Source organism: Anolis carolinensis, chromosome 3 (assembly GCF_035594765.1).
Source record: "Anolis carolinensis isolate JA03-04 chromosome 3, rAnoCar3.1.pri, whole genome shotgun sequence".
Lineage (NCBI taxonomy): Eukaryota > Metazoa > Chordata > Lepidosauria > Squamata > Dactyloidae > Anolis > Anolis carolinensis.
Window position 1 is genome coordinate 280,260,787 of NC_085843.1, and position 14,311 is coordinate 280,275,097.

Consider the following 14,311-nt stretch of genomic DNA (forward strand, 5'->3'; position numbering starts at 1 on the left):
CTTGCCTAGTTTCCAACAGAGCTCACGACCTCTGAGGATGCCTGTCATAGGTGTGGGCGAAACGTCAGGAGAGAATGCTTCTGGAGCATGGCGACAGCAGCAACGCGGCGCTTTGCTGTCTCCGTGGGCGCGCCCCCTGGTGGCGGCGGGGGGCGTCCGCCTCGCCTTGCGCCTGGCCGGCTTCCCTCTGGCGCCCCCTGCCGCCCAGGCGCAGTCTCCCTCCTCCGCCCAGAAGAGCGGCGCTGCTGCCGCGGCTGCGGCTGGGAAGCGGGGTGGGGTTGGCCAGGCCGAGCCTCTTCCTGCCGCCGCGTCGCGCTCCCCTTCCCCTTCCTCCCGGGCGCCGGGCCTCCATGGATTTCCCTGGGCCATGGCCGTGCCCACGGAGAGCCCTCCCGACGTGGCCTCGGCGTCCAGCTCCTCGCTCTTCCGCCTCCGGCACCTCCGCCTCGGGCTGCACCTCCGCCCCGAAGCCCGGGCTCTGGCCGGCTGCTTGGTGCTGGAGCTGTGCGCCAGGGAGGAAGGCGGCGGCGACGAGGAGGACGACGAGGAGGAGGAGGAGGAGGAGAGGACGAAGCCCGACCCGCTCCGGGCCCTGGTCCTGGACACTCACCCCGCCTTGAGGGTGGCCTCGGTGGGCTTCAGGCCTTCCCCGGTGGGCGAGAAGCGCTGCGGGTTCCTCTTCCCCTCCGCAGAGGCCCCCAAGGCGGACCCCAGCTCGCCCCCAGCCCCTTCCCACTCCCCAAGTCGGGGGGGCGCCATGGGGGACCCGCACCCCCGTGGCACCCTCGATGTGCTCTCCGCCTTGGCCTCAGGACCCTTGGCCGAGACCACCTCGAACTCCGACCCCTTGACCCCCCAAAGGGCGCTCTTGGACCCCCACGCCCAACATTCCTCGCCGACCCTTTCTTCCACGCGCTCGGATTGTCCGAGCTGCCCCTCCTCGGACCCCCGATCCTTCCACGACCCCTGCAAGGCTGTGTCGGACCCCCATTCTTCTTCTGGTCAAGCTTGCCCCTTGGGTGACCACCACACCACCTTGGCCTCTTCCTCCGACCACCCCAATTGCCCCAAATGCTCCTCTGGACTTTCCGATGCCCACCATGCCGCCTTGTCCTTCTCCGACCACCCCAGTTGTCCCAACTGCTCTTCAGGACCCTCCGATGCCCACCACGTCGCCTTGTCCTCCTCCAACCACCCCAGTTGTCCCGACTTCTCAGGGCCCTCCGATGCCCACCACACCGCCTTGTTCTCCTCCTCCGCCCACCCCAGTTGTCCCAACTTCTCCTCAGGACCCTCCAATGCCCACCACGTCGCCCTGTCCTCCTCTGCTCACCCCAGTTGCCCCAACTTCTCCTCGGGACCCTCTGATGCCCACCACACCGCCTTGGCCTCCTCCTCTGCCCACAACAACTGTCCCGACTGTCTTCACGACGACAACCCCGCCGTAGACCTCAAGGCCTTCCCGTTCTCGGATTGCTCCCTCTTCTCCGAGGCGCCCCCTCCGCCCGTGCCCACCTTCCCGGACCCCCCGGCGCTGTCCTCCTCCCCGCCTCCTCGCCCGCTCTTCTTCAGGGTGGACCCCTTCACCGACTACGGCTCGGCGCTCACCATCTCGTTGCCTTCTTCACTGGAGCCGCACCAGCCCTTCCAGGTCATCATACGCTACACCACCATCGATGCGCCAGCTGTAAGTTGACATGTTGAGTATGCCTCTACATATAGTTGTGGTTCCCAACCTTTGGGCCTCCAGGTGTTGTGGACTTCAACTCCCAGAAATCCCAGCTCTTAGGACCTGTGGGAGCTGAAGGCCACCAAAACACCTTGAAGCCCAGAGGTTGGAAACCACTGACATACAAGCATGGTCTAACTTTGGTCCTCCCTCCAGGTGGACTTCCAACTCCCAAAATTCCTGGTAAGGCTCTTGAGTATAGTGTCTAGACCGGGCATCTGCCAACTTTAGACCTTCCTCCAGGTGTTTTGGACTTCCAACTTTCATAATTCCTAACAACTGGTAAGGCTGTTGAGTATAGTGTCTAGACCGGGCATGGGCCAACTTTGGACCTTTCTCCAGGTGTTTTGGACTTCCAACTCCCACAATTCCTAATAACTGATAAGGCTGTTGAGTATAGTGTCTAGACCGGGCATGGGCCAACTTTGGATCCTTCTCCAGGTGTTTTGGATTTCCAACTCCCACAATTCCTAACAACTGGTAAAGCTGTTGAGTATAGAGAGCCCAGCCTCTTTGGTGACATGTCGGTGGTGGGCATGGACCTTTGCTTTCAGATCTGCTATGTGATGGTGGCCCGGGTAGGGGGCATTGAGACCATCGCCAAGGAATACAGAGACCGCTGCACCCCGTCATGTGCCTTTGGACCTAAGAATCGTTCAGTTGGCATGGGCCAACTTTGGACCTCTAGGTGTTTTGGAATTCCAACTTCCATCATTCCTAATAGCCGGTAGGCCCTTTAGTATAGTGTTTAGGCCATGCATGGGCCAACTTTGGACTTCCCTCCAGGTGTTTTGGACTTCCAACTTGCATAATTCCTAACAGGCGGTAGGCTCTTGAGTACGGTATCTAGACCAGGCATGGGCCAACTTTGGACCTCCAGCTGTTTTGGACTTCCAACTTGCATAATTCCTAACAGGCGGTAGGCTCTTGAGTACAGTATCTAGACCAGTCATGGGCCAACTTTGGACCTCCAGCTGTTTCGGATTTCCAACTTGCATAATTCCTAACAGGTGGTAGCCTCTTGAGTACAGTATCTAGACCAGACATGGGACAACTTTGGACCTCCAGCTGTTTTGGACTTCCAACTTCTATAATTCCTAACAGCCAGTAGGCTCTTGAGTAAAGTGTCTAGACCAGGCGTGGGCCAACTTTGGAGCTCCTTCCAGGTGTTTTGGACTTCCATAATTCCTAACAGCCAGTAGGCTCTTCAGTATATTGTCTAGACCAGGCATGGGCCAACTTGGGACCTTCCTCCAGGTGTTTTGGCTTCAACTCCCACAGTTCCTAACAGGAATTGTGGGAGTTGAAGTCCAAAACACCTGGAGGGAGGGCCCAAGTTGGCCCATGCCTGGTGTATGGCCATAATTATAGCATTTGCGAGTTTCATACAACCGTGTCAATAATACCTACGGCCCATCATGTTTCCCAATATGGCCTGATTTCCAGATGGTCTTTGGATAAACAGACGCCTTCTTGTTCTGCAAAGTAATGATTCAGTTTTGGTTCAGTTCGGTGCCTGGAGCTCTTTTCTTCAAACGGAATAACAGATGAAAGTTGTCTCGTCCTTAAAGCCTCTTCCACAGCTCAAAGAAAACTGGCTATTCTTTTGCAACAAACACTATTTGTGTTACATGTTTTTGATGGTGGTGGTGGTGGCCGACATGCTAATGCTGCTGGTCGTGGTGGTGATGATGTTGAGTGGAGTATTATTAATATTATAATATTTATTTATACCCCGCTTTATCTCTCCTGCAGGAGACTCAAAGTGGCTTGTATTGTTTTTGAGTATGGAAGAACAGGCTCCTGACACAAGGAGCTTATGGTCTAAAACACATAGTGAAACAGCTAAGGAATATGCGGGAAATAGATGAACATGTAAAGGAATGCAAGAACACATGTGTTGATTTTGCACCTAGTGTCCCTCCAGTTAACCATTTATGTTTACATGTTTCAACTTTTTCAGATTTGGTTATTTGCAGTTTAGATTAATACCGTAATCTGCATAATCAGGGAAGCCTCATCCTGGGCTTCTGTGCATGTTCACTTGCACAGGTGGAAGCACCTCGATGGTTTATTTATTGTGTCAGAAGCGAATTGAGAGACAGTTATAATGTATTTAAAAACACATTAAAACTTGGCATTAAGCTAAATGTCCTTTGACCAGAAGCTGGCCACTTGGAGTGCCTCTGGTGTTGCTATAAGAAGATCCTCCATTGTGCATGTGGCAAGGCTCAGGTTGCATTGCAGTATGTGGTCTGTGGTTTGCTCTTCTCCACGCTCGCATGTCGTGGACTCCACTTTGTAGCCTCATTTCTTAAGGTTGGTTGTGCACCTCGTGGTCCGAGAGTGCAGGCTGTTCAGTGCCTTCCAAGTCATGCAGTCTTCTGTGTGCCCAGGAGGGAGTTTCTCATCCGGTATCAGCCACTGATTGAGTTTCTGGGTTTTCTCCTGCCACTTTTGGACTCTCGCTTGCTGAGGTATTCCTGCAAGTATCTCTAGATTTTAGGAAGCTATTTCTTGATTTAAAGCATTGGCATGCTGGCTGATATCCGGACAGAGGCTGCTACTTCCCGACAGATGTCGGGTAGTTCAGTATTAGCTAAACAGTATAATTTCTCCAGCGATGTTGGGCATAGACATCCTGTGATGATGCATCATGTCTCATTGAGAGCCATATCCACTATTCCACACTGGGCATGTGTACTCAGCAGCAGAGTAGTCAAGCGCAAGGGCAGATGTCTTCACTGTGTCTGGTTGTGATTCCCAGTTAGTGCCAGTCAGTTTTTGTACGATATTATTTCTAGCACCCACTTTTTTTGCTTGATATTCAAGCAGTGCTTCTTATAAGAGTACAGTCCAGGGTAACTTCCAGGTATGTTGGTGTGCTGCGATGCTCCAGTGGGATTCCTTCCCAGATAATCCCCAGAACCCGAGATTGCATGTCTGGTCTTAAGATGAGAACCTGGATGATGAAGTACTATATATACTCAAGTATAAGTCTAGTTTTTCAGTCCTCTTTTTAAGACTGAAAAAGCCCCCCTCGGCTTATACTCGGGTGAGGGTCTTGGTTGGCTTATATTTGGGTCAGCTTATACTCGAGAATATATGGTACATTTATTATTTTTCTCTATTATTATTGGTATTATTACATTTATTATTTTTCTATATTATTGTTGCTACTATTACATTTATTTTACTCTATTTTTATTATTATTAATGCATTTATTATTTCACTCTGATCTTATTATTATTATTATTGCATTTATTATTTAACTCTATTTATTATTACATGTATTGTTTTCCTGTATCTATTATTATTATTATTACGTGTATTATTTTAGTCTATTATTATTAAAAGGATACATAAGCACATTTACATTGAAGAAGATGAGAATAATTATTTGATCAGAGTTGGACAGTCTTATCGTACATTTGAGATTTATGTAAATATTCAAAAACATTTAACATACTGATGCTTCAATTCATGTAATTTTATTGGTATCTATTTTTATTTCTGAAATTTACCACTCTCAGCTTATACTGGAGTCAATGTTTTCCCAGTTTTTTTGTGGTAAAATTAGGTGTCTCGGCTTGTATTCGGGTCGGCTGATACTCAAGTGTATACGATATGTTGATCAAGCCAAACATAATCATATGGCAACCTCTACATAAGTTGAAAGGAACCAACCCATTTGGGCCCTTCCACACAGCCATATAACCCAGAATATCAAGGGAGATAATCCACAATATATACTTTGAATTGGATTATCTGAGTCCACACTGCCATATAATCTAATTCAATGTGGATTTTGCACAGCTGTGTGGAAGGGGCCTTAGAAACCCTTTTTGAGCTTGTAGATTCTGCTAGATAAAGCACACAACTATGCTATTGTATGTATTGCCTTTCCCCCTTCAGCAATAATTTCTAAACAGGATTAGTGGAAGAATATGCTGTTATCTTCATTGAATATGTTCCGGCTTAGTTGCAGACATAGGTGTAATAGAACATCCACATAGGATTGGATTATTAAGGTCTTATCATTTTCATTGTAGAATGGACTGCAGCACACCCGTTTCTGCTTTGTTAGGTTTATTGTACATTATATCTGGCCTATTTGGGACAAATGATAATAATATAAAATCAATGAACAGGCTGAGTATTCCTTATTCAAAATGCTCAGGACCAGAAGTGTTCTTGAATTTTTTGAATATTTGCATATACTATACATAATGAGATATTATCTTGGAGATGTGACCCAAGTGTAAACAGGAAATTAATTTATGTTTCAAATTGTACACCTTATACACATAGTCTGGAGGGTATTTTAGACACAATAAAATTAACTGCTTTGAGTCTCCTTTGAGATAGAAAGAGCAAGCTATAAGAAGTACTACTACGAGTAGTAAAGGTAAAGGTTTTCCCCTGACATTGTCTAATTGTGTCCAACTCTGGGGATTGGTGCTCATCTCCATTTCTAACCCGAAGAGCCGGCATTGTCCGTAGACACCTCCAAAGTCATGTGGCCAGCATGACTACATGGAGTGCCATTACCTTCCCGCTGGAGCAGTACCTATTGATCTACTCACATTTGCATGTTTTCAAACTGCCAGGTTGGCAGAAGCTGGAGCTAACAGCGGGCGCTCACTCCGCTCCCCAGATTTGAACCGCCGACCTTTCGGTCAGCAAGTTCAGCAGCTCAGTGGTTTAATCCGCTACGCCACCGAGGGCTCCTACTACTACTATTACTTTAAAAATAGTTTTGTGCATGAAGCAAAGTTTGTGTACATCGAACTATCAGAAAGCAAAAATATCCTTATCTCAGCCACCCAATTTTTTAATTATTATTATTTTGGATTCCCGGATGCAGGAAGTTCAACCTGTATATGTTGGTAGAGCAGAAATAAGGTCCACATTCCTTGTGGATGTTTGAAACAAACAAATAATCCTGTGCCTCAGAATAAATTTCACGATCTCACATATGGAGACTCTCTGCTTTACAGTGTACAAAAATGCTCTCCATTCAAAACTGATTTTTCCACAAACCTATGTAATATATGATGATCTCAGGAGTTCAGAAATCAAACTTTGGTTTGTGAAAATAAACCAAACCCACTTAATATGATGAAAGGCATGTGAAAGAAGCTTGAACCCAATTCAGTAGTAAAGGTAGTTTCCCCTTGGCATTAAGTCTAGTCGAGTCTGACTCTGGGGTGTGGTGCTCATCTCCATTTCTAAACCGAAGAGCCGGTGTTGTCCATAGACACCTCCTAGGCCATGTGGCCGGCATGACTGCATAGAGCACTGTTACCTTCCCATCTGAGTGGTACCTATTGATCTACTTACATGTTTTTGAACTGCTAGGTTGGCAGAAGCTGGGGCTAGCTACAGGAGCTCACTCTGCTCCACGGATTCGAACTGCCAACCTTTCAGTCAGCAAGTTCAACTGCGCCACTGCAACCCCAGTTCAATAATGGACAGCATATATATGGATTATACCATATTGTAATGAGTCCAGGAGTAGAAACTTCTCATGTCTTCTACCCAAAATGTTAAAGAAACATAGATTTATGAGTTGTACTTCTCTTACCATTTACAGCCAATTATTGCTTGCATTTCCCTTTCATTTGATTTTTAGGCTATTTTAGTAGGGGAAGTCTTTCCGAAGCAGGTAACATCTCTGTATAGCTATTTTTATAGACATTGACACAAGAAGGATGCTACCTAGTTTTTTATTGCAGAGTTTGCAACTGTGCTCTGAAAAATATACGTAGTAGGATATTAAAAATAGGAAGCACTTGAGATTTTAATTTGAATGAAAATCAGGTTCTCCTGCCTCTGTCTGACGTGAATGTTTCATCGGGCTGCAAAAGGATTTCAACAATTAATAATTAAAAACAAAGGTGTTGTTGTGTGCCTTCAAGTAGTTTGTGATTTATGGCAACCCCGAGGTGTTTTCTTAGCAAGATTTGTTTGGAGCTGAGAAAATAAACCTGCCTTTGGACAGATTCTCTCGCAGTTGGCGGAATGTGATGTCGCCCATCTTTTTCCCTTGTTTGTGTTAACCCAGCAAAGATTTGAAAGCGTTATTGCTGTTTACTTTTTTTTTTAAAGAAACAACAACTCCAGTTTAATTTTCCGAATGACTAACTTGGAATGGAACCCTCTTTGTCTTTGCTGATGTGTTCTTTTCTCGACAAGAGGACAAACCACGCTTGTCCATCATGTTATAAAAAGCGGTGGTGGAATGCCCTTTTCTCTGCGCTCTGCCTTTGGAAAGCTGCCCTTGGCCAGGACAGCTGGAGACCTCTGTGCCATTTCGCTCGAGCTGTTGACTAGGCTCCGGATTAATTTCCTTCTGTTTCTGGACTCCTCCCTGCTGCTCTTCCCAATGACTCAGGCACATGGTTATGCCGGTTTCGTTTCTTCTCATGCTGTTTTTGCAGCAGAGCCAGGATTCCTGGGGGGCAGAAAGAGCTTTTATGGAGAAACTCAACTGTATGGCAACTTAGTTGACACTGCTGAGTTCAGAAGGTTGAATATGGGAAAACTGTACGTCATAAACTATGGCATGTTCTTGGTGGTCTGGGGAGACCAAGTCACCTTGTCTGTCTCCTGAGAAATCTGTATAAAGACCAAGTAGCCACAGTAAGAACAGACCACGGAACAACAGACTGGTTCAAGATTGGGAAAGGAGTACGGACATCAGGGCTGCATACTCTCACCCTCCCTATTCAACTTGTACGTAGAACACATCATGCGACGTGCGGGGCTTGAGGAATCCAAGGCCGGAGTTAAAATTGCTGGAAGAAACATTAACAACCTTAGGTATGCAGATGATACCACTCTGATGGCCGAAAGTGAGGAGGAGCTGAGGAGCCTTATCACCAAGGTGAAAGAAGAAAGTGCAAAAGCTGGTCAAGAAAACCAAGATCATGGCAACTACACCTATTGATAACTGGCAAATAGAGGGAGAAAACGTGGAGGCAGTGACAAACTTTATATTTCTAGGTGCGAAGATCACTGCAGATGCAGACTGCAGCCAGGAAATCAGAAGACGTTTCCTTCTTGGGAGGAGAGCAATGGCCAACCTTGACAAAATAGTGAAGAGCAGAGACATCACACTGGCAACGAAGGTCTGCATACTGAAAGCAATAGTATTCCCCATAGTAACCTATGGATGTGAGAGCTGGACCATAAGGAAGGCTGAGCGAAGGAAGAGAGACGCTTTTGAACTCTGGTGCTGGAGGAAAATCCTGAGAGTGCCTTGGACCTTGGCAAGAAGATCCAACCGGTCCATCCTCTAGGAAATAATGCCCGGCTGCTCACTGGAGGGAAGGAGATGAGAGGCAAAGTTGAAGTATTTTGGCCACATCATGAGAAGACAGGAAAGCTTGGAGAAGATCATGATGCTGGGGAAAATGGAAGGAAAAGAGAAGCCGACCCAGGGCAAGATGGATGGACGGTATCCTTGAAGTGATTGGCTTGACCTTGAAGGAACTGGGGGCGGTGACGGCCGACAGGGAGCTCTGGCCTGGCCTGGTCCATGGGGTCACGAAGAGTCGGAGACGACTAAACGACTGAGCAGCAGCAGTATGTCATGATACCCAGCAGGGTGTAGTACAGCGTTTCTCAACCTGGAATCACTGGGTTGCTGTGAGCTTTCTGGGCTTTATTATTTACAGTAGAGTCTCACTTATCCAAGCCTCGCTTATCCAAGCCTCTGGATTATCCAAGCCATTTTTGTAGTAAATGTTTTCAATATATTGTGATATTTTGGTGCTAAATTCGTAAATACAGTCATTACAACATAACATTACTGCGTATTGAACTACTTTTTTCTGTCAAATTTGTTGTATAACATGATGTTTTGGTGCTTAATTTGTAAAATCATAACCTAATTTGATGTTTAATTGACTTTTTCTTAATCTCTCCTTATTATCCAACATATTCGCTTATCCAATGTTCTGTCGGCCCGTTTACGTTGGATAAGTGAGACTCTACTGTAGTACCTAAATTTCCTATGCAACTATCCTTCAGGTTGCTTAGGTCAGCAACGAGCAGGAGCTATATTTTATTTTTAATTTTAATTTGGATTTCAACTCCCACAATTCCTAAAAGTCCAAAACACCTGGAGGGCCCAGGTTTGCCCATATTTGAGTTAACATGAGCAGTTTTTCTGGTCCATCTGTCTTGTCAAATCATCAATTCAGCGCTACTAAATCAGACAACTGTGACTTACCTAGGACCAATGTCTGCAGGCACAAGGTCCCCTGCCACCAGTGCCACCAGATAAGCAGGGATTGGGTATTCCATATAATCCCTCTTTATTATCCAAGATATTCGCTTATCCAAGCTTCTGCCGGCCCGTTTAGCTTGGATAAGTGAGACTCTACTGTATTTATTTCTATCCCGCTTTTCTCCCGTCGGTGGGATTCAGGGCAGTGTACAACATATAAAAGTCATACAAATAAATCCGACCGCAATACATAATCAGATTAAAACACCATATCCTAATATAAAAAACCAAATTAGCATATCAAATAAAATAATTTTAAAAACTTGCAGCAAGCACCATATTCATAACCTCTGGCCACTGAAGTTATTTGTCAGGTATTATCAAATTATTTATCAGACTGACAGTGCCTATTATCATTCGTCTGTGAAGGCTTTAATTTGCAAACGAAAGGCCAATAAGGAGGGGGCCAATCGTGCCTCATTAGGGAGGGAGTTCCAGATCCACGGGGCCACCATAGAAAATGCTCTCTCTCTCTCTCTCTCTCTCTCTCTCTCTCTCTCTCTCTCTCTCTCTCTCTCGTTCCCACAAACACGTCTGCAATGGTGGTGGGACCAAGAGAAGTGCCTCTCCTGAGGATCTCAGGGCTTGAGAGGGTTGGTAGAAGGAGATATGGTCCCTCAAGTAGACTGTATGGCCAAGTTCCAGAGGTTGTGGATGCCTCTGAGGATGCCTGCCATAGATGTGGGCGAAATGTCAGGAGAGATTGCTTCCGGAACATGGCCATACAGCCCGGAAAACTGACAGCAACCCAATAATATCTTTGCCTGGAAATTGAAACCATCTGGGCAACTCTCTCAGCCTCAGAGGAAGGCAATAACCAACTCTCTCCAAACAAATCTTGCCAGAAAAACCCCATGATAGCTTTGCCATTTGTCAGAAATGACTTGAAGACATAGAACAACAGCAATATGCACACAGGTGTATTGACCTAGTGAGAGAGGACTGTTTGAATTCTGATATTTGACTAACATGCTTTGTTTTGAACTTGGAGATTTCAAAACTTGGGAGAAAGGATTGGTTAGGTGGTGGCCGATGTCCAAATTATCCAAAATAGAATAAAGGTAAAAGCTTTCCCCCGACATTAAGTCTAGTCGTGTCTGACTCTTAGGGTTGATGCTCATCTCCATTTCTAAACCAAAGAGCTGGCGTTGTCCTTAGACACCTCCAAGGTTATGTGGCTGGCATAACTTCATGGAGCACCGTTACCTTCCCGCCGGAGCGGTATCTATTGACCTACTCACATTTAAATGTTTTCGAACTGCTAGGTTGGCAGAAGCTGGGGCTAACAGCGGGAGTTCACCCCGATCCCCAGATTCGAACTGCTGACCTTTTGGGGATCCTTAGAATAGAATAAGAGGAAGAAAACTGTTTGATAAAGAGGTATCTGTTTACAAGATGCTTGAGCTGAACACAACACAAAGATAGGTTTTGGTGAAAACGCAAAGATAAATACTTGAATCAGAAAAATCATTGTAACTATGCAGATACAGTAGAGTCTCACTTATCCAACACTCGCTTATCCAACATTCTGGATTATCCAACACATTTTTGTAGTTAATGTTTTTAATACATCGTGATATTTTGGTGCTAAATTTGTAAATACAGTAATTACTACATAGCATTCCTGCGTATTGAACTACTTTTTCTGTCAAATTCATTGTATAACATGATGTTTTGGTACTTAATTTGTAAAATCATAACCTAATTTGATGTGTAATAGGCTTTTCCTTAATCCCTCCTTATTATCCAACATATTCACTTATCCAACATTCTGCCGGCCCGTTTATGTTGGATAAGTGAGACTGTACTGTATTCACTTTACACTTGGCTTCTTGGTGGAAACAGATTTGCCAAGATTGTGAAGCATCAACGTGATTAGCATCATTGTATCTCTCAAAGAATGTGGAAATTCACTTTATTGTTAAGTGTGATGCTAATGTATCAGGACATCGAAAAGATGCTTGTCTGCGGCATCATGCTAAATAAGCCATTTAACAATAACATGTTATTCGAGTGTTCTTTTGTACATTTGGATGGTTCATGAGCTGAAACTTTTCTGCTGCGAACAATCCTGACATTTGGAATGGCAAAAACAATATTTAAAAAAGGAGTAAATAGAGAATTGCATGTGCCATTTATCCATATTCCCTAGAATCCTACTAGCATGTTATACATGTCTCAGTTCCCATACAAAAGTGGTTGGGCATTTATTTCTAGTATAGAATCACCATATTCAGTTCAATATTGCAAAAACAGAGATAAGCCTATGCTCATATTTGGTCCTATATTGTGCATATTTGTGCTTTGTACATTACACAGTGATGTGCATTGAACATTGGGTGGTGCAGTGTCAGAATTCATTAACAAGGCCGCATGTTTTAACTGCGACACATCTCTGTGTTTATTTACACTTTGTCCCCTGAAGCAAGATCTAGGCCATGATGTCCCAGTGTTAGTCAGTGTAGCCTTCCATCTGAATCTGTGTTCTTGGCTCATTGATGAAAGTGCTTGTTTGTTTGGCTACACTGGGTGTCCAGTCCATTAGGGCACACAGCTGTTTCTTTAGAAATACGTTGTTGTTAAGTGGGGAAATTAAGACTGTTCTAGTAGATTAAGCTCAAAAGCAGCATAACAGTGCGGGTGCCTAGAGGTGCTTCTAGATGGAAAACTCATAATTCTGTTCTCCAAAGATGCTTCTCAGCTATTTGGTATTTTTTGCTTAACAATTTGTGTGTGTGTGTGGAAAGGACTTAGGAGATGGTAAGGAAACAAGGGGCATTTGATGATGTCTGGAATACCCATAATTTTTCATGATGGAGGCTGGGTAATTAATTGGATTAGAAAAGAACCCAGGGTTGATGGTCTACCACTTTCAAATGATGTCTTGATCATCTGGATTTTCCTAATTCTTCTGACCTTCTGAAAGCAGACAAGAAACCCCCAAATCTTTGTGCTCACCTTTGCTATTTCAGAGAATGAAGAGAAGGAGAAAAGTGTTGTAATTCAGCCCTTGACTGTGCCTGCTCCTAATGTCAATGAGGAAGTGGATGATGATTTTTCTGGGCCTGCGAGTCAGCAGGAGATTTTAAGTCCTGAAGCCAAGCAGTCTGTGTTTCCAGCTAGTGAAGGCCACATTCCAGAGAGGGTCCCAGATGCTGATGCAAAGTCTTTCTCTAGAGAATCAAGGTCAGAGGCTGAAAGGAGTTCAAAGGATGAAATCCCAGGTGGAGAGGATAATGAGCTGATAGGTAGGGGATTTACTTATCATAAACTTCGGGCTGCTCAGCAGAATCTTCGAAGGTCACAGTGCTTGTTAGAGAAGAAGACATTATCAGGTAGTCAGGGAAAGCGGCATGATTTCATGGGTATGTTAGAGAGACCAAAGATATTCTCCAGCAGTCTGGTCAACGTTGGTTATTGGGGCAACATCTCTTGTCAAGTCCTAGTCAAGCCTGCTAAGGGAGTTCTAGTTCCATGTCTTCTTTCGTTCATGTTTTATGCTTTCAAGTTTGAAGGATTGTTCCTGGATTTTTGTATTGGACTTTATTCTGCCTTGTGTATCTTGGTTCTTTTGTTCTAGATGCCCTGTTCTGGGTTTTTTTAAACTACTCATGTGTCTTGAATCTTGTGGACTATTTCATACATTTAGATTTTGACTTTTTTTTACTATTTCTGCTGAATTGCTTTTTATATAATCTTCAATAAACTGCTTTGCTGATTTAACCTGGACTGGAGTGTGGTGGTTAAATACAGAGGTCAAAAAGCAGGTCATGAAAGAAGCACTACCGTCCTCTGCTCTTCATGCCAAGCTACAGCAGAGAAGGTCAGTGCTTAATTATGATCTACTTGTCTCTTTCTTTCTTTTCTGAAACAGTAGAGGTGATGAGGAAGATTTGGGGAGTGCTATCAAAGTGTGTCTCTCCAATTTGAGTTGCTGTTTTCCTGGCCACCACCAACACGTGGGGTTCCAGGGTCAGCAATGAGTTCAGGTTCCCTGTGGTGTGAACTTTGTGTTTCTCTTGGTTTTGTTTCCTCACGCATCTCTTCTTCTTCCATCAGATCTGGTGGCTGGATCCTGAGCTGACGTACGGGAACTCTAAGCCCTTTGTCTTCACCCAAGGCCATTCCGTGTGCAACCGCTCCTTCTTCCCCTGCTTTGACACACCGGCGGTCAAATGCACCTACTCTGCTATCGTCAAGGTCAGGACAATTGCTTCCTTAATGTAGAATCATAGATTTATAGAGTTGGAAGAGGCCACAAGGGCCATCCGGTCAAACCCTCAAC

At 45.1% G+C, this 14,311-nt stretch overlaps 1 protein-coding gene and 1 non-coding gene across 2 annotated transcripts in view; both read left to right on the plus strand.

Moving 5' to 3' along the window:
* rnpepl1 (arginyl aminopeptidase like 1) overlaps window positions 1-14,311 on the plus strand; it is a 48,887-nt gene continuing 34,576 nt past the window's right edge. Inside the window, exons 1-2 of the mRNA XM_062976869.1 lie at window positions 1-1,687; window positions 14,086-14,226. Of these exons, the coding sequence (XP_062832939.1) occupies window positions 38-1,687; window positions 14,086-14,226 (1,791 nt within the window). The 5' untranslated portion in view covers window positions 1-37. The remainder of the gene's footprint in view (window positions 1,688-14,085; window positions 14,227-14,311) is intronic.
* mir5432 (microRNA mir-5432) lies at window positions 13,789-13,873 on the plus strand. The gene has a single exon (NR_130032.1). It is a non-coding gene; the product is annotated as a microRNA mir-5432 (primary transcript).